We start from the raw sequence: 21,187 nt of genomic DNA, 5'->3' as shown, positions 1-21,187 counted from the left end.
CGCAGCGGTGGATTTGTAGGAGGATTACAATCATGTGATTGTCAGCAGGCAACTGACATAGTGTTCACTTGTTGTCATGGTTACAGTGACGCCATGATGCGATCTTGCAATACAGAAATTTGTGGATCTAGACTATAAGCTGTATTACTGTCAAAATCTAATCCCTTGGTCCTTGTGTCATGTGGCATTACATGTAAATTTCATCCAAATCCGTTGGGCAATTTTTGAGTAATTTTGCTAACAGAAAGACAGACAGATGCCAATTCTCACATTGATTACTATCAAACAGTAACACAAAGATAAAATGCTGAATGTGGAAAACGTATACCTGTATGACACTACTGCCATGTGAATGTTTGCTTTAAGCTGAAAGTACTACTGTCCTCACAGAACCAACAGCATGTCTGTAGACTCATGTTTATGTGATTCAAAGTGCTTCTTAGTAGTTTTGTACTACCAGTATGCAATAAAAGTCATTTGTCCTTTTCCATGGTCCTGTATTTCTGCCAGCAGAGACAGACAGGCAGTGGCCATTAATGAGTAACTAATTAATAAAACTTAATTCTTGACTTGCATGTCCGCTAGTTTAATCACTCTCGCAGTTTGTTCTGTTTGTTCATGAACATGTTCTAACGAACACGGCCCCCAAGTGTTCATGTCACATTTAACCTACTTTCATTTTATTCCACGGTACGATTCCTCTATTTTTAACTGTCCTCTTTGTCTTCATACGTCTGTAAAGGCCCTGATAGAGGCTAAAGGCAGAGATAACAAGAAAGACTTGGTTAAACAGTTGGTGAAATTCCTGGATAGCAGAGTCACAACAGCGTCTGTTAGAAAGTGAAAGGTCATTCCTGTATATGTCCAAAGGTGCCGGATGCAGTATACACTGGAATGGCTTTGGAGGAGGGCCAGTACTGCTGCGCGGCTTTCCAAGAATGGTTGTAATGGCAACTGTGCGCCATTTGGTGTCTGGCGTGGTGAGAGCAAGGAGAGGAAGTGAGGAGCGTTGCTGAGGAGCATTTTGATGATGCGGGCTGCATAATGCTGAGCTGCATCATCAGGGCGTGCGTAAGCAAATGCGCCTGACACTGATGTGGACCTGAATGCAGGACAGGCAAAGCTGCAGGAGGAGTGCTTGTCTTGTCCCCCCTGAGAAAAGTTCCTATCGATCTGTAGGTAGGCTGGGAGGAGGAGGAGGCAGAGACAAGCATAATGGTTAAGCAAGCAAAGCAGTTGCTGTACCTGCTCATCTCTCGTTCCTGCCTCTCTTTTTTGGCTGGAATGTGTCTTTGTTCTTGTGTTTGAAGGTGGGCGCATCAATTCAGTTCCCACCTCCCCTTATCCCTCCTTCTCCCACTCCGCTGCAGTGTTCTCCTTCTGGGCTGTATCTGCATGCTCACACACACACACACACACACACACACACACACACACACACACACATACACACACACACACACACACACACACACACACACACACACACTCGCTCCCTCACACTCCCCCCACTCCCCCGTTGCTTCCTCCGTCTGTGTCTGCCGCCATCAGATGCAGGGACTGATAATATCTGCTCCAACGCCCTCTCCTCCTCCTATTTTTTGCACTCCTCCTCTCCTGCATCTTGCCTATTGTTTATTTGCTTTGTGCATTAATGTGCCACAGCAGCTGTAATATGGGACAGTGTTCCTTTCTTTTCAATTTGCTAAGTCCAAAATGCAGTTTGGACTTTTCCTTCCCCTCACAGATTATTATCAGTATTCACTTAGTGTCCGGACACGTCACTCTGCTTCCTGAGAGTGAGCTGCACAGCAGGCTGTATGCATCATCCTTGCATCATACTGCAGCACAGTCCACTGCCTGAATGAGACACAACTTTCTCCTCCACGTCTGTGAGGAGTCCAAACTGTTTGGCGTCGGCTTGGAGTTGTGGCACAGTTTGAATATTAGCATGTGGCTCAGCCATGACTGCCATGACTGTGCTTGTACCAGTGAAAAAACTGAGGAACAAGGACAGGCTCTCTGAAGGGAGGAGCCTCGTTTCAAAATGCTTCGTCATTGGCCGCTGACGTGTCCTGCCTGCCTGTAAAAGTCCGTCTGATTGGCTGCTGCTTTGCATTGAGCACAGCAGCTGCAGTTGTGAAGAACTACCCCTTCTCTTTCTGCCCTGTCTCTGCTCTTCCTACCTCTTCCCTTCTCATTAATAACTGGGACTCATCTGTGTCGACCACATGTGCCAGCCTGTGCCACTTCAAGGACACCACTTTTCACTGTATCTGGCAGCATGATTCATGTGAAGTTGGTCAATTACTTTCTGCTCTGTGGAGCTCACGGGAGTTGAAGTGACGTCTCTGTCCTGCCTGCAATCTCCCTCCATCCTCCATCTCTCTCTCCCTCTCTCTCTCTCTTTTGTATCACTTAATCAAGACATAGCTTGCCCTTTCCTGTTCATTGCTGCCTCCCTCCCTCCTGTATGCTCTGCTCCCCTATTTGTTTGTCCTCGCTTTCTTCTCTTTGGCTCTTTTTGCTTCCACCCTCCTGCCTCGTGATCCTCATCACCCTCCGTTTAAGCAAGCTCAATACGAGGTCGTAGCTTTACATTAACAGTATTTTCTCCTCAACAGGCGGCTGTTTTGTTCACGCTTTAATGTTTGCTGTTCTGTTTTTACGATCCACAGCAAGGCAACAAGGAAGGACATGCAGCAGAGAGGTCAGTGAGGAGGATGACAACAGAAGAACGGTGAAGGAGGGATGAGAAAGAGACTGAAGTAAGAGGAGGAACTCCAAAGTGCCTACTTCGAGGGTTCGTCTTGCCGAAATCTGCTGGATTACAGCAGGACGGGGCTCAGTGTGTGCTTGGCCTTGAATGGAGGCTATATTTTATCCTGACAGCCACAGAGTCATCCATCCCACGTTGCTGAGCTGCAGCCTCGATACACTCTGAGCCTAGCCGCCACCTCGTCTCATTATTGCAAGGACATCACAGTGTAAGGCTCTGCTTTTTTTTTGCTCTACAGAAATCATTTTAGCTTCTCTGTCAGGCAGATATAAGTACAGCAGAGCCACAGTGACGGCCTCAGCCTTGGCCATGTTGACGTGAATGTAACAGTGACTTGCAGTGAGTGTCAGCTGATACAGGTGAACGCACAGACACTCAGCAACATATCCAAGCATGCCAGAGTGATGTCCTCACAGTAGTTTTTTTTCTTTCTTCTTTTGAGGCAGAGCTGGCCTCTGCTCAGTCAACCCCCTCTATCTCACCCCAGTGAAAACTTCAGCTGCCACTTTTCCCAGGAAGAGCTAATAAACATCCCCCAAAATACACCCACCAAAAGGACTTGCTGCCTCTTTGCACCACGGAAAAACCGAAAATATTTTTGCTTCTATTTCCTCTGTGTTTTTCTGGGGACTTTTTTTCTTGAATCACGATTAGTCACCACTGCTCTCATCGGGCAGTTTTCCGTCCATTTCCAACCCCCTCCTGCCATTCAGTGTTTGTGAGCGTCTCTGATGGCCGTCAGCATGACCATGGGGCGAGACACCAAATGGCTGACCTTGGAAGTGTGTCGTGAGTTTCAGAGAGGCACCTGCTCGCGGTCTGACGCCGAGTGTAAGTTTGCACATCCCTCCCGGAGCTGCCATGTGGAGAATGGCCGAGTCATCGCCTGCTTTGATTCACTCAAGGTAACAATGCAACAGACATTACGCACATCAGTCCCTGCCATATTACAGCTTGTTTGTTTTCATGCGTTCATTGAGGTTCATATGAGGTTAATTGATGTCTTTTAGCTTTATGTCGTATTATGTATGTTATAGACACAAACCAATGTTATCTGTAGTGTTTGTATGAGATAGACCACTTTGTGGGAAACAGAAAACATGCTATTTCACGCATCAAATGTAGTATATAGCATATAAAGATGCACAGGGCCTACAGCCTTACCTAAACAACATCCTCACTGAACCTTGTTACTGTGTCAGTTGGTCAGCTGATCAATTCCAATTTTATTTTACACCCTAAATAGTGATTTAAGATGAGCATATTTGTTGTCTGTATAAAAAAGTCAGATATATCCTGGAGGGATTTGTTAAATTCTTGATGCTGAAAATTACATTTCAGACCTGTCACCAAGCATTTTAAAGCAATGGGTTGTGATGGGTGACTTGAATCCCATTTCAGGATTCAACATTTTCCCAATTACATGATTGCATTATAAAGTCTACTTTGTAAAGGACAGAAAATGTTGAATGGGGGAAGACATATGAGACAGTTTCGTGACTGTAATGGATTAATGGACATAAGATTTTCCATGGAATAGCTAACGTCGTATTAAATGTTTTATTTCCTCCAGAATCTGTAGACGTTCTCTAAATCAGAAACTAGATCAAACAAAAAATAATTTCTTCTTGTAATATTAGCTTTGAAATACAAAAAGCAATGTATTTTTGCTTTTTATTGTAGCATACTTGACAAAATAATAGATGTTTTTTTCTTTTATAGAATCAAAAACCTTGGATTTTTTGAAATTTTGTGTTTTTAACAAAACATTTTTCTGTTTCAAATTGTATTTCAAAATGAATGTGGACTGAACGGAAGGTAGACCGATGCTAACTCAAACATATCTGGAATTAAACTTAACTGGTTCTCAATATGCTGCTAATTAGCAAGTCTTCAGTGGTAACTTAAACAGTATTAGCTAAGCCTCATTACTGCTGTCTACATATAGTTTAATACTGCTGCATTCATATAGAACTCAAATCAAACCATACATTTTAGGTGTCTGGTTGTACTGTGTGGTTAATAAGCTTTGTTCCACACAGCCAAATAGAATCAAGGAATTTCAGCAATCATGCTATGAATCATGATGTTGCTGAACCATATTCTAACCAGATTCCTTACAACTTAGCACATATAGATAACAACATCAGAGGAGCATCTTCTGGTTATCAGGATGTTTATTGTAGTTTCTCGTAAAGCTGCCCTGCTGACGGTCTGTTTCTGGGCTAGTCGGTCGTACTGCCTCACCATCACTGCAGCTGCTCTCCTCCACCACAGAACCACAACACTGCTCACTCACAGTGGAAAAACAGTCCGAGATGAAGCGGTGACGCTGTACTGGATATTAGAGGAGCTTCGGCTATCAATGGCCAATTATGCTAAAATCGAGAATAGGCTGTTGCTGTGTCATCGTGTGTGTTTGCGGGAGATTTTGCTCCACCAGCTTTCCTGCAGCGAAAAAGTGCGACCCAGACAAGGGGCTTTCTGTCTGAGTGCAGCTGCTGTCTCCTTGTTTATTGAGTTAGAATTTATTATTCAGCCATTTTTCTGTGTTATGTCCTCCTGAGCAGGGGGGAGATGGAGAGGAGAGAGAGAGAGAGAGACAGAGAGGGGGCCTAGCAACAGCACAGGAGTGCGTACCCATTGGATAGTTTGATCTTCCTGAGTGGCACGGCTGTTTTTAGCACAGAGCAACAGCCTGGCTCTGCACTGGTTGCATCGACAGGAAAAAGAGGCGAGCGGCTTTATACCAAAGGCAGTGAAGAAGCATTAAAGGCCACGCTTGGCTGTTTGAAGCCTCGGGGTCACGTTGTTAGTTTGAGAGAGAGCTGGAAGTTGGTGACAGCTGAAGGTCAAAACAGTTTTTTCATCTGGGGCTGCAGCAGTGCTGTGGTGCCAGCACAGCGTGTCAACAACCGTCTCTTTACTTTCTGTCCTCGTTGTCGTTGGGATTATACTCAGCTGACAGTTTCGAGAAAAAAACAAAGAAGCACCACGTCCCCGACAGAGCCGCTCCACAGCGTCGCTCCTTCCTCCTGCTCCCCGCCCACCCCTCCTTCCTTTGTTAATTTTATGGATTTATCTGCTAATGGCTTCCCTCCTCACCGTCCCTCCCATATCTGGCATCTCCAGGCCGGTACAAGCCGACCGCTGTCATTCCCTGTTGCTCCTCCATTAGCTCTGTCTGGTCGGTCTGAACCTCTGCAGGGGAGGGAGGGGGGAGCTCACGCTTAGTTCTTTTTACCTTGTTAACTGGAGTGCTGCTGTCATCTCCAGTGATTAGTGTGGACATCACATCTGCCCACCATCCTGCTTTTCAACATACGCTCGATTCAATAGCAGTGTCACCTTTGAATGACAGCATTGTAGGCCTGCAGCTAACAATATTTTAATTATAGATTAATCCACTGAATACTTTGTCAATGAATAGACTTATTTCAGGGTCTGCAACGGAAAAATGATTTTAAAGAATCCCCAATGTGAGGACTAAGAGACAAAGATGGCTTTAAAGTGCGTCTCTTGTCCAAAAAGCAATTTTAAACCCAAGGATACTCACATTAAAAGCAGGAAAAAAAAACAAGATCTGCACACCCGAGAGGCTGGAAATGTTGGTATTTTAGCTAACATTTGCTAATTAGAAGTAAACATTGTGTATTCCTGAGGCTGTTATTTGTTCTGCAGCCGTAAATTAATGAAAGTATTGAACAGATGGAAATTTTGACCTAAGCACTAAAGTGAGGATTATTACCTGGGCATATCATGTGACTTAGAAATTGCCCTTCCCCCCAACATCTGTGTTTTGCACAAATTTAGGGACATTCCTATTAATAGACTGAAATATAATAACTGTTGAGCTTGTTCTTACCACATGCTGCCTCGCATGTTTTTCATCTCATTGTTCTTCTAGATTTTGCTCTTCTGATAGATTTGAGCTGTCTGTGAATGGATCTCCATGCTGTTTAGCTCATGAGCCTCCTGAATTTGCACTCAAAGTATTGTCCAGACTCGGAGCTGCTTACGTGGCCTCTATAGTATTTAAGCAGGAACGACATAGTTGTGCAGAAGAAGAAAAAAGAAGAAAAAAACCCCAAATGACTGAGAGGCTGATTTGCATGGGACTGAAGTGTTTGGTAAACAATTGCAGGGAATTTACGGTGGAATTTTTACGTTACAGATTACAGACATGGTAGATGGTGGGATTTCACGTGCTTTCTTGTGCCTTTCAAAAAAATATTTGCTACAGGAAACAACAACAATAATATGCTTGTCTGAGCAAAGATTTTTCTTGTACAGTAAGGCAGACCTGCTTTCTTTTTTTGGATACATTAGTCATACAAATGTTGCACTGTCACTATTTATGCAGGGGCACTGTCACTGCATCCTGGGCTCAGCAAAGCCCAAGACAACTGTGATTGGATTGAAGAATTATGAACAATCCAGAGGGTTTTTCCCATATGACAGAATGATAATAAGATGCAGCCAGACAATTTTGCAGCACTGTGGAGATCACAGATGACCTTGGCTGTGATTGCAAATTACTGGAGGTCCCTAGGTAATACTATTCCCTTGCGAATAACGCCATAATCTGAGCATCGGGGATATCTGTATCAAATTACACCCATTCGGTAGTGGTTGAGATATTTAAAAAAAAACACAAGTTGCCAGCCTCACAGCTTCAGCAGACCCTGAATGACAAAATTTCATCTTGCAATTTGCCGATGCTAAAATTCCTCAAACAATAAATACAGCTGAAGAATTGTTACAAGCAGAATTTCTGTCGAACTGATTGTTTGACAAATGATTTCATCTTATTACAGCTGTGTAAATGTACGCGACAGTGCAGATCTGTGCAGAGATCCTGTTCATCTCCTCTCACTGAGTGCATCAACAACACCCTCCTCTACGAACAGGGACTTTCTCTCTGTTGCATAGTGGGTTGCTATGGCTACCAAAAGGATATTCCTGACCCAGTACTCTCCTCAGCACCACTTTTCATCGGCCTTCTTCTCCACCACAGATTTTGCATCTGTATGCCACCGGAGCACAAATTCACATAGTAATTTAGTCCACATTTACGTTGTAAGTGCACCATCGGACCCATTAGAGGCTACTTTTCTTATTCTCTGAGTTGGAGCAGGCTGCTGGGCTCATGGGACTCGCTCTTCATTACAGACTCATCCCTAAACACACACCTCGCTGATGCAAAGCTCGCTCGCTTCCAGTGTAGGCGAGAGTGTTTGTGTAAGCCTGTGTACCATCCCGACCATGTTTCAGCAGGCTGCACGCTTTCCTGCTTGCCTGTATCTATTTGTCTGCCGTGTGAAGTTGTACAAATGGACGCTGGCATAAGAGACACTGCGGTTTTCCTCTCCTCTTGTGTAGCTCTCCTGCTGCTAAACCCATTTTTTTATGTGTCCTCTTCTCAGCGCGACATCATCCATCACCGTCAGAGTCTCTGCACCATGACGTCACTTTGTCTTCAGACTTTTTTATGTTCCACTGCCGGTTTGCGTGGGTGTGGTTTGATGACAGAGCGTGTGGCTGACGTTCGGCGGAGGTAGTTTAGCGGGTTAACAGCCCATCTGCAGGGGCAGGCAGCTGCTGTCGGCCCAGGGGTTTAATGAAGACTGCAGTTTCTCCTCTGAATGCGTGTTGACCTGCACTGTTCCTGCAGCACCATATTCGCCTTCCTCACAGCCTGACAGAGAGGAAGGACACTGCTTTAATGGCATTCTGGGGCAAAATGAATTGGTTTTAGAGAAATGGCTTGAAATTTGATTGACAGTTTGTCAAGAAGCCAAAAATGACAAGTTAAAAGGAGCATGAGGAAGGATTCTGATCATAGCAGATTGTGGCCACGGCTTCTAATGCAGAACACGTCTCAGGTGACTGTAATACAACATTTTGACAACGTATGTTATTATTACATCATTAAAAAATTTGATTTGGATCTTAAAGATTTAGAGCTAAACCGATTGGTCAAGTATCCTTTAAAAAAATCATCTAATATACACCATTTTTAAGAGCAGAAAACTGTAAAAATCCTAACCCTAACCAAGACATTTTCAACTTTCTGATGTACCATGATCTAATTATATGGGACAAGCAGCTCTGTTGGGAAAATTAGCCAAATCTAAGCTAACACATTTTTTAAAAAATCACCAAAACATAGCCAATGGAAGTTTTTTAAAACAAACAAAAAACTATGTGCTTATCTACACAACTGTGGAACGATGAGTGATTCAGCTGCAAGCATCATTTCTTGTAAAATAAAAAATCCAAAAATATAACTTGATTTATTTTTCTTTTGTGATTTATGGAATTCTAACTCCCTTGTTCTGCACAAAGAAGATTTTTTGAATTCTCTTGGCTTCTTTTCAGGCACAGTTTTGGGCTCAAAGTTTAATTATGTCATTGTACGAGCAAAACACCAAACATTTTTTGCCGTCTGCTTCTCCATTATGAGGATTTTTTTTCATTTTCTAAAATGATCAGCTGAAAAAAATCCAAAATATTACAGAATTTTTAAAAATATTTTTGCTGTTTCATTCAAATTTATTTTGCACAGCATTTTCTTTGCTCAGTTATGTGTACGACTTGATTAGGTTAAGGTCATTCACTGTGCAAGTCTCGCTGTATTTAATGAAGATTTGCTTTGAATCTGCGAATAAAGCAAACAGCAAACTCCTGCTGCAGAACACAGCAGATGCGACATTTATGCATAACAATGAATGGTGCTCTGTAACCATTTTATTATCATGTTTTGAATTATGGTAGTTCAGGTATTTTTTGATAATTCACTAAAGTTATCTGAACACATTGTTCCAACAGAAACATTTATGCCTGTGTGATTTATTTATAAAAACCTCCCCCTCCTCATCATTTAGCAAGACACTTCTTCACAGCTTCAGGTGTTTAAGGTGTTTAGCTCTGACCCGCTGCAGGTGAGAATAAAGAAGTACAGATCACAAACACAACTGAAATATTAGGATTCATTTCCCAGCTATGCATTATGTACCTGGCATGTATTGTATATGTAATTTAAGACAGTTTTCTCTATGATTTTATCTACAAAACATGTGACAAGCTTGTAAATTGTCCTCACCTCAGTTAGCGACACTATTAACATGTTTTCTACATATTAATGAATCAGTAATAATAATCTAAAAATATGATGTTATACTCATTATAATTGTTTGTCACTTGCAGGAGCTGATTTTCTGATAATACTTTTTCCTAACCCTCTGAACCCCACAACAGTTTCTGAGTGATTTTTCACTCCTCACATTTTTTCTCACTGTGGACTCAGTTTTACTGCAGTATGAAGTCCTGCAACTCTAAGGAAACAGCACAACCATGGCTAGTGGTAGAGAGAGCTCAAGCATGTCTTTTTTCCACGATCACACAGTTAAAATGTTGTAAATAATAATAAAAAGAAAAAAAATATAAAACCTGAATTTCTTTGATTGCATATTTTACAAAAAAGTAAATAACTTGGAATCAACTATGTACAATATTTTTTCAAGTACCCATGGATGCTGATAATACTGGAAAATTGGTCAATATACATACGCATATTTGCAGAGTGCAGTTTTTTTATTTTTGTAGAATTTGATTATTGCAAACAGTTTGCTTTTAGCAACATTTTTTTTATGTAGAATAAAATAATTTTGGTGAAATATCAGAATTTGAAGTTTAGTTTAGGCTAAATTTGGTTTAAACAGACCTGCATGTCACAGAAATGTAGTTCAAGGACCATTAGAAAGTAAAAAAAATCCAACTGAGCTGATAATTGATGAAATTTTGGTGAAGATAATATGCCTTTCAAACTTGCCGGTGGGTTTTGGGGTTTAGAGGATTAACAGCTGAGTCACTAATGCACAGAGGAGTGTGGACTTTTTGGGTTTTGAAGAATTTAGTTAATTTCTTTTTGCTGCATTTAAATTCAACATGTCACAGATGAGGATTGTTGGAAAGTTGAAAGTCTGACAGTTGTTTTTGTTTTTACAGTTTCTTACTTGGTAAATGATGGAATTTTGTTTTTTTAAAGACAACATGCCTTTCACACTTGCTGCCAGGTTTTGGAGTTTGTGGGTTAAGAAGCCTTTTCAGTGCAGGACTTTCTTTTTATATATTGTGAAATGGCTTCTTTTTTGAAAGTAAATCTTCTGAATACTTCCTTTGCTAGCCTGTTTTTGTCTCATACCAATATCTGTGTTATACCAATGATATAAACATACTATATCAGTTGATTTCTTTCAGCATCATATTAATTTAAAAGAATATTACATTTAATTCTGCCTCAGCATTTCAGTGTATGTGTTATATTCATTTCTTCTTCTGGAAAGTAGGTTATTTTTTGAACCGATATCTTCCAGGTGGAGATACAGAATGTACCTACAGTACTTTGAGAGTTTAGCACATGTTTGAACTCTCTGGTTTTATCTCTGTGGTTTGTTTTTCTGCTTTGCCACTGTGGAAAAATCCAAAGCTGGCTGAAAATGCTCCACCTGTCACTTCATATTGCTTCAAAAAATGATTTATCTGACAACAAATGTAATGTAAAGTATAATTAAAACTAAATTGCCAAAAGTTTTCAAGTTAAAGGTGAATATGTTTTTCTTTTAATCAATTTTAATTATATACATTTCCATATAAGAGCACAACACTATTTTGATCGAGTGCCAGTTAATTTCTACATATCTGTTCTTCTCAGATCAGAACACTTTCAGAAAGTGGTTGCTCATTTCTCATGAATTATGCAGCCGGAGCTCTTCTGGGGCTTCATTAGTACTTTATTTCACCAGAATGTACAAGACCCAGTCCTTCTGAAAATGCACTTAATCCTTGATGTTTAGTTTTACAAATTGTACTTGATTATACTTATGAGTGCTCTGCTCAGCATGGACATATTGCTGCAGTAAGTTGAGATTTTTATTCCTGTTGTTCGAGAGTTCTACGTCCAAACACAGCCCTGATTGATTTAGTTCCTCAATCACGTTATTCTCGTCTGGCCGTTGTGTGTCACACACTGCGTCTGCCTGCTCTAGACCTCATCTGTCTGGTCTCTTCTGTCCTCTTCAGGGCCGCTGCACGCGAGAGAATTGTAAATACCTGCACCCACCTCCGCACCTGAAAACCCAGCTGGAGATTAACGGGAGGAACAACCTGATCCAGCAGAAGGCCGCAGCAGCCATGTTGGCTCAACAGATGCAGTTCATGCTGCCTGGAGCACAACTGCAGCCAATAGTGAGCTAAAGCTTTTCAGTTTCTGCAGCGTGTTCAGAGAAATGTCATTTACTAATCAAAATACTGCTGCTGTATGTGTACTGTGAGTGATGCAATGAACTAGTAACCAGGATGCCGTAATTTTTTAAATAAAATAATTATATTGGACTCTATTTGTGATGACATCTAATAATTAAAATGAGCATTCTTCTTTTATTTAAATGTACAAACCAAACTTGCTCTGGTTTTCACGTCACAGTAGTTGAGATAGACCATACATAAAACTGATTTTTTTATATTTAGCAACAGTAATAGTGGAAATTCACTGAATATCAACTAGTACAAGAACTTTTACATATTATCCATGCTCATGTTTTTTCATGCTAAAAACAGGAGCCAACCTCTCGTTAACTGCATTGTTCTTGTTGCTCAGTGCTGGTTATGTTAACACCAAATCTCCTAAAGCCTGTGAAAGCTCTGTCATAAATTGTCTGTCTGTTGTCTCTGCGGTTCTCTTTTTCTCTCAGACAACATTCCCAGTGACGCCCTCCTTGGCAACGAGTCCCAGTATGGCATTCAGTCCTTATCTAAGCCACATGGGCCCGGCCATGGGCTTGATGCCTGAGCTGCTGCCCAGCACTCCCCTGCTGGTTCCTGGGAGTCCCACCAGTCTGGCAGCCATGGGCAACGGCACCTCCGCACAAAAACATGTGCGCACAGACAAGCTGGAGGTATGCAGCCTGCGTGCAGTTGTTGTGTTTCTATGTTTGGCCAAAGTATGTCTGAAGGTAAATGTTGATCTGTGCTCCCGCCTGCCCTGCCAGGTTTGTCGAGAATTCCAGCGTGGTAACTGCACCCGCGGTGAGAGCGACTGCCGCTACGCTCACCCCCTGGAGGCCGGCATGGTGGACTGCAGCGAAAACTCGGTCATCGTCTGCATGGACTACATTAAAGGCCGCTGCAGCCGAGACAAGTGCAAGTACTTCCATCCTCCGGCTCACCTGCAGGCCAGGATTAAGGCTGCACAGCACCAAGCCAGTCAAAACACAGCGTCCGCAGCCTTGGTGAGTCCTTCTCAGCACTGTTACAAATACTGAGAGCTGTGTGTTCCTCTGCCAAAATGGAGGTGAACATTTCCACATCTTTTTCTGATATACAGAACCAGATAAAACAGAAGAACGCAGCTATAAGCCAGGCGACTTACACTATATCTGCCAAACATAAGACTGAACCTGTAGATTTCCTTGTTCCGTACTTGCATTATGTTTAGTGATGCAGTAAAGGATCAGGGTACCACAGTGTCCCTCAGCCATTTTCAAGTTTGGTAGTCTGGGGATTATGTTTTTCATGAATGTCTGCCACTGTGCATGTGACTGAGCCTGTACTTTCAGTGAAGCAAAGCTACAAGAGCTAAAGTTAGCGTTAATCAGGTCAGTGTGCAGTGCTGATGCAGAGAAACAAGAAGCCAAGTGTTGGAGAAAAGATACAAAACAGAATTTCATCCTCTCTGAATTTCCGCTGCTGGTACTTTTCTGTATAGTCAATGATAGTTCACAATATAGCCTATTTAATCTGAGATACATCAGGTTGTGTGATTAAAAATGTGTTCCTGGATCAGCCTGGTATGGTGATGTACTGTGAATTAAAGTTTCTATTTATGTTTTACTGATATGAATAAGTTATCTTAGTTACCTTTTGCTGCAGTTTGATGTTTCAACACCGGCCCCATTAGAGAATGAAATCATAGAAATCCCATTTTGCTCTTGGCCTGACCTCTGGGCTGTCCTACATCACTTCAGCTAATCTTAGATACTGCAGCGCCCTCTTGTGGTGGTAAAAAGCCTGCATGTCAACAAGATACCCAAAGAGCCCTTACAGAGATTGCGTTGTATTTACCCTGAGATGACACCAGGTAATGGTTGTTTTCCAGAAAAAGTGTTTACAGGAGTCAGCGTTGAAAGGTAACCTGTGGTTTTTCTTCCTCTGGTCCTCTGACTGTTCAGGCTCTGCCTCCTGGGGCCATGCAGACGCTACCAAAGAGGCAGATCTTAGAGAAGAGCAACGGAGCTGCTGCCACCGTCTTCAACCCCAGCATGTTCCACTACCAGCAAGCCCTGGCTAACATGCAGCTCCAGCAACCAGCCTTTATCCCCACTGGTGAGTCTGACTGTCGTAGACGTAGGACGCATCCTGGTTTAATGAACACTTGATTCAGAGGTGCTCTGTGTAGACAAATGCAAAGGTTAGATGACTCTAATGCTGTGGGTTAAAAGGGGTTAATAGTGTAGTGGTAGCACTCTGCATGCTGTGTCTGCTCAAGGCTTCTTTGCAGTGTAGCTTCTCTTGCTTCCACTGTCTGTTCTGTTGCTTCATCTGATTCACTCTTGCTTCACATATGATGGGTGCTATTGAGGCCTTAACCCTCCAAACCCAAACACACACCGTTGTGCTTAAAATGCATGTTGTCTTTAACAATTCACCAAAGAACCAGGAACCGTAAAAGCAGAAAAAAAATCATCAGATATTTAGCTTCCCTGAGGTGCTCATCTGTGATGTTCCATTCGATCGAGAAACGAACCAAATCTAAGCTAAAAGTCTTGCTATTTAATCTAAATCACGTTATTCTAAATGTCTAATTTACTAATTAGCCCAAAAATAATTTGCAATAATCCTATTCTGTAAAAAAAACAATAAATTTCCTTCCACAGTGCAGCGAGGACGCTATTAGTGATTGGCTGATGAAAATTCAGAGAGTTTTTGGCTGAACTGCAGGCTGTGTTTACACAGAGCAGATAGGAGACACGTAGGGGAACAAATTAAACATTTAAGTCATAAAATATTCATTGTATGTAGAGTAACCATTTTGTTCCAGCGCCAGTAAAACCTGAGGGCGCTTTGGAAAATGTTGCACATGTTGATTCCAGGCTTTTTAATTTTTGTGAAATAAATAAATAAATAAACTTTTTTCTTTTTTATAATTTATGTATTCTGCATCACAGTGAACAAAAGGCATTTGGGTTTTCTTCACTTCTAGTCATGGTTGTGCCCTTTCCATATAGATGCAGGACTTTTTATTGCAGTAACAAAAATTGAGCCCACAGCGGGTAAAAACGTGACAGGAGCAAAACACGTTCATGAACTGCTCGGGGTTCAGACGGTGAAATAAAGGACCTAGGTTACAGCAACGAACACACTAGAATGCCTCTATGCGGGGATGTTGGTGCATGGATTGGTGGGTGCATGCACTGCAGCTTCTTTTAGCCTATCAGATCAAATGGTGGAGATTCTGGACGTCCTTCAACTGTCATTAAAAGAAAATAGCAGCTGGAAATGTAAGCAAAGAAAGTGAGACAGAACAAATGATCAAACATTAGCCCTGCAGAGTAATTAAAAGTCAGCAAGAGTCCTTGTTTTTGTACAATTCTGCGTAAAACGGAATGTTGGCTTGTTAATTACCAACAGAAAAGCCTGATTTCAGTGATTTCCTTAAGATTTGAACTGAAATTGTGTAATAATACTTCACTGGATGACATTCTTATGCACTGTACCTCTCAATTAAAGGGAAAAAAATACATCAGGTTTGTTTTATTAATCAGAATATTCAAAAATGCATTTCCTTGACATATTTTGCACATACTGATAGAACATATCAACACTGCAGACATTTTTTATTTTATGAGAAACATAAAGAAACCATGGTTAGGGAAAGGCCTGAGGGCGGTCAGACATGAGTTATTGATAAATCAGAGTCCTGCAGCCAAAACACCCACACGATATATTTGCTCTGTGCTCAGAGGAGACTCTATCTGTCCATACACATTTGGTGTGCCCTTTTTTCTTAATTTCTTCATTCTTTGTGATATAGTAGTAATAATCAGAGCTTTGATGTTTCGTCTCCACATCAGCAGCAGTGTGTATTTGTGCGGTCGCTGCCTCCGTGTTGCTTGTGTCGCTGCGCTAACCTGAACCTGTGGACATGCTTTGACCTGCTGGTTCCAATCACACCTTCTTCTTTACTTGAACTCCTGTGTCCTTGTTTTTTGTCCTTCTCTTGCCGTCCTTCTCATCTCTTCTCATCCAACAAAATGCGACATAACCTGTCTGCGTTAGTGGACGGTTACTGGATTATGGATTGGTCGGATTTGAGGACAAAATGACCACACTGGTTCACTTGTTTAGCCAAGTAACAAATCTGTTCAATGCCTTTACAGGAATTTCAGTGTGTTTTTCAAGGCAAACGTTAGTTTTAATTCATACGTAAACAGCATAACTACCTTGAAGGAACTCTGCACTGTTTTTTTAGAATATTTTCTAATGTTTGCTTGAAATACTATTCCCCTGGGAGAGGGTTGGCAGAAAATGGAGTGACAGAAAGGTGGGGAGTGAAATGAAATGAGCAGGTCTGGCCAAATTCAAACTAGAGATGTTGCACTTTCTCATCTGCATCCAAGGAAGCGTCGACAGTTAGAATTTGTGCTTTTTGTTTGTCTGGCTCTTTGGCTTCATTTTAGAGAGCACAGTAGAGACAGAAAGGAAAGGGGAGGAAAGAGGAAAGTCTGGCCGCCCAGGAATCAAAGGGACGGCTCGGGTTGCTGAATTATTTTCAGCTGCTGAATGAAATCAGAATATTGATTCATAGTTAACTACAGAAACTTTATTTTTTGCCACTAAGAAGTTCCTCTTTGCTGTAACTCAGTTATAGACCTAGTAACAATAGTAAAACAGTAATAAAAACATCACAATCAAATGAAACTACGACTACTAGCTACTACTGTTAGAAGATGAGTTGATCAGGGTGAGTTTTTGGCACAGTCTGGAGGAGGTGGAGGAGGTGGTCTTGTGTAATGATTTGTTGTTACTGAGTATAGGTAGCAGTGTTTGGGTTGATCCAGGTACTTTAGTAACATAATGAGGGAGGAGAAGAATTTATTTAAACCGTTTTAAACATAGGATATGTAATATTTCATCAGTCTGCATAAACCACAACATTCTGTCATTCAGATGTCATTTATATATTAATATTTGTGTTGGCTTCATTCAGACATACCCACCACAGTGAGGGGCGTTTGTCATGCATGCGGTTTTTGGTGATGTACAGTATGTAATAGCCAAACAAAAGACTAATAGCACCTTATAACTGACAGCCTTGCTTGTTAATGGTTGTTCCCACATGGTGATCCAACTACCAACAGTAAAATAAAAATATCCTGACAGCTGTGATGAAGCTCAGAACTCAATCTGAGGACGTCCACTATGTAAGAAATTATTCAACGACAGCTTGTTAACTTCTGTGTTTGAAAAAAGAAGTACACAGTGTTGTTTAGCTTTACATCCTCATCCATAGTGTCTCCATGGGAGGGATAATTCATAATTCTAAGTAATGAAGAGAATTTATTGTTGGTGTTCTGCATGCATAGGTCTAGAAAAATCCAGCTCTGTTGCTTGGAGGCTCATATCGACTCAGAGGGAAGACTCAACTAAACTAAGCTTCACCTTCTGTTAACGACTTAGCACAACCTGAATTACATTAGTTACAGATGAGCATCATTAATTTGAGCTCTAAACAATAAGTTTTTCTTAATGGACATTGTATTTTCTAATAGCCCTTAAACTGTAGAGCAAATTACAAAATGACAACACAATGGAGAAATGACAAAAACAAGATTTAAAAAAATGACAAAAGCGTGAAACAAAATGACAAAATGATGCACAAAATGATGAATAAAGCAAAACTCAAAATGACAAAAAGACACAAGCGAGATAAAAAGGAAACAAACAACAAAGGTCAGACAAAAGATAAAAGAAGACAAAACATCACAAAAATGAGACACAAAATGGCAAAAGAACAATTAGCAATCTAGTATTTTACTTTATGATCAAAATAAATTGTCATTGTCTATTATTTAAATTTACAGCTTGACAAATTTACGATTTGCAGTTAATGTCTTTTACAATGTCGTCTTTTTGCGTTGGATTGGATCCTCTGGAGGGCTGGTTTTGGGCCGCGGACCACATGGTTGACACCCCTGCTTTAGAGGAATAAATGGGCTCCAGGTTTCTGCTAGTCGACTTTTACACCATCCTGTGTCTGAAAGAAACTAGTTATGCAAAGTGTCTGTTTATTCTGTTTGGTTGGCTGTGGATCGGTTGGTAAAGCAGGTTGTGTTCTACCAACTGAGCCACAGGTCACAGGTTTGATGCCAGGTCGCTCTAGTACATGCACTAAACTGTACAAGCTGCAACAGTTTCCATCAATCACACTTGCAATTTCTAAAGGAATTGCCTTTTCTTGTTTTGTCAGGAATTTCTCAGGAATAATAAAGTTCTGTCTCAATACTTGCATTTATTTAACTATTCATGCTTCGAGTGAGAATTTCATACATTTATTTCACCTCTGTGTGATCATGGCTGTAGTGTAGAAAGCTCAGGGAAGCAGGAACAGGGTTAGGGGTGGATGTTTCTGCTGTAAGGCTTCATTAAAACCCAGCAGAGGCCCGTTGGTAAAGGAGGAATTGGAGCAGCTGTCAGTGGTCCAACTTAGAGGTGAAGGTTCTCCCTACAGGTCATCCCTGCACAGACCCCACATGTTGTAGCCTCCTTTAGCATCTAGAAATGAGATAATGTTTGAGGCAGTTAGTGTTTGGCGTCAAATTTGGGTCAAAAGTCGCGCTCGTGTGGGAATGTCTTCGCGTGTGCAGACCAAGCTCCGTGCGTCCAGTGTCTCATGAAACTGTCCTCCTGGAGCTCTGATCTACGCGCGCGGGGAGAAGACTTTTGACACTTTGTGGGCGGATACCAGTGCTCGCCACAACCGCCCTATGATTGGCTGTCTGCGACAGCAAGAACTCACCCCCCCACGTGGGATGCCACTATATACAAGAGAGGAAATGACACAGTCGGCTGGAGCCCCTTTGATGCTGCTGCCGCTGTTCTGCAGCTCCGCCTGACACACACAGAACCGAGCCCGGATCTCCAACTGCCGGTGGGTGAGTGTCTCCACGTATTTCTGGCTCTAAACGGGAGGTCTCAGTGCTCCATTGCGGGGCTGTCAGCCTTTAGTACAGCGAAGTTAGCTCCATTGCTAACAGCAGTTACCCAGGTGGACTGACCAGAATCGGCCCAGAAGCCGGTCAGTCCACCTGGGTAACTGGGTCATTCCATGAAATCGGTGCCTTTTGCGTCCCCAAGAAATAATCAGTCATACAATTATGATAACAACAAATTAATATTTCATTTAAAAATATAACATTACCCTGTCTTCTCTCCTTAATATAACATGAAATTAAAGTCAGTGAATGTTATTTTAATTAATTCAAATTACTTTCATGCTGAAGAGGGTGAGGTTTTTGGCCTGTCCCTCACTGTTATTGTTGTATGTGTACAGGACTTTTCATTTGTAAAATGTAGGCAAAATGTTAAAATTTTTACATTTACATGTAGTTTAAAGTATGATCTTATTGTAAAACAGTGTTTTTGGTAATAATAATATATATTAACCATTATAAATTACCAATTTATCGGCGTCCCCTGATTTCGTGTCAACCCTGTTACCCTAACTAAAAAACCTTATAAAAATAATGGTACATTCCAGATTTGACAGGATTTAAAGGAGGTTGCATCATCTCGGAACCAGGATGCTAACAGCTCATTGACAAGTAAGTTTCTCTCATCTTTGATTTGGTATTTTGAAGTTTTTTCAAGGTTTAACCAGGGGGGACAAGCATACAACGTCAATCCTGTTACCAGTTTTTAACATATAAACATAATCAGTTTTCTATTTTTCAAAATATAATCAATATCTACAAGTAATTGTCTTTCAAAGTACATAGCTTGCACTTTAACTAGCATTTATTTTAGCTAGCTACAAGCAAATTAGTTTAAAATGGTCAACACTGTTACTGTCAACCCTGTTACCTTTCCACAGTAACAGGATTTGACATAATTAACAAATATTAAATAACACAGCCTGAGATGGCACAATATAGTTTCCTGTCATTTTAGACCTTCTGTGATTCCTGGCTACTAAAAAATAAAAATTAAATATAGTTTAAATTTTACATTTTCAAAGTTGAAAAGGCACCGGTTTCGTGGAATGACTCAACTGCCGTTAGCAATGGAGCTAACCAAGGGCGTCAGTTTGTTTTTAAAAGTGGGGGGGATGGAGACCACAGCACTTTGAGAAAATGTCGAAGAACAACGGCAAAATGTCACAAGCTGGGTTCGAACTCACAACCACCGCATCAAAGGCGGTTGAGCTACCGGTACATACGGGTGAGGGGGTCTGTGGGCCGCTATAATACTAATTCTCCCGGGCCGAAATTTTGCCTCTGCACGCCTCTGGTTGGAGCTTCCACTTGGCACGGGCGCAAATTTTGCATCTGCACGGTTTTTTTTAACCTCACGAAGGTGTGCTGCATGTCTGTGCAACTCTCGGCCGAGTGCTGATGGTGCGTTCAGGAGCGTCGGAATTTTCTATACTGCTGAAAATAACTGGGTTTACAACGGCTTACATGTGAAGAATTTGAATGTGTTGGAGACAAAATGACCCCTGACAAAAAGTGGGGGGCGACACATCCCCACCGCCCCCCCCCCAAACTGACGCCTATGGAGCTAACTAACGTCTAATCGCTGTAGTAAAGGCTGATAGCCCCGCAATGGAGCACTGAGACCTCCCGTTTAGAGCCAGAAATACGTGGAGACACTCACCCACCGGTAGTTGGAGATCCGGGCTCGGTTCTGTGTGTATTCGGCGGACCTGCAGAACAGCGGCAGCAACATCAAAGGGGCTCCAGCCGACTGTGCCCACGTGGGGGGTGAGTTCTTGCTGTCGCAGACAGCCAATCATAGGGAGATTGTAGCGAGCACTGGTATCCGCCCACAAAGGGTCAAAAGTCTTCTCCCCGCGCGCGTAAATCAGAGCTCCACGGATAGTTATGGCACCATTACATACACGGACGAGTAGCAATGTCTCCACGCGCGTAAGAGGCTCCTCGCGCGCGGAGACATTGCCACGCGCGCGCAGAGTGTTTTTTGCGCCCGTGGAGACTTTTTTTCCGCTCGCGCGGGGTACGTGTTTCGCGCGCGCGAGAGTGTTGCCCGCGCGCGACTTTTGACCCAAATTTGACGCCATATTAGTGTTGCTATAGTTGTTCAGGTGTTATGTTAACCTGCATGACAGCA

The 21,187-nt window shown here is 41.9% G+C and overlaps 1 protein-coding gene across 4 annotated transcripts in view; it reads left to right on the top strand.

Moving 5' to 3' along the window:
* Nucleotides 1-21,187, top strand: part of mbnl3 (muscleblind-like splicing regulator 3) — a 37,919-nt gene that overhangs the window by 4,666 nt on the left and 12,066 nt on the right. For 3 of the 4 annotated variants that reach the window (XM_022196706.2, XM_022196704.2, XM_022196707.2), the window contains exons 2-6: nt 2,679-3,684; nt 11,864-12,028; nt 12,535-12,738; nt 12,832-13,071; nt 14,011-14,164. In XM_022196706.2, coding sequence (XP_022052398.1) covers nt 3,511-3,684; nt 11,864-12,028; nt 12,535-12,738; nt 12,832-13,071; nt 14,011-14,164 — 937 coding nt within the window. In that variant the 5' untranslated portion in view covers nt 2,679-3,510. Of the gene's footprint in view, nt 1-2,172; nt 2,587-2,678; nt 3,685-11,863; nt 12,029-12,534; nt 12,739-12,831; nt 13,072-14,010; nt 14,165-21,187 lie in introns of those variants that run through there. The other variant, XM_022196705.2, reaches the window with a different exon arrangement.

This window comes from Acanthochromis polyacanthus, chromosome 10 (assembly GCF_021347895.1).
Source record: "Acanthochromis polyacanthus isolate Apoly-LR-REF ecotype Palm Island chromosome 10, KAUST_Apoly_ChrSc, whole genome shotgun sequence".
NCBI classification, from domain to species: Eukaryota; Metazoa; Chordata; class Actinopteri; family Pomacentridae; genus Acanthochromis; species Acanthochromis polyacanthus.
The sequence above is the reverse complement of the archived record's forward strand: the minus strand, read 5'-3'. Positions and strand labels throughout refer to the sequence as shown.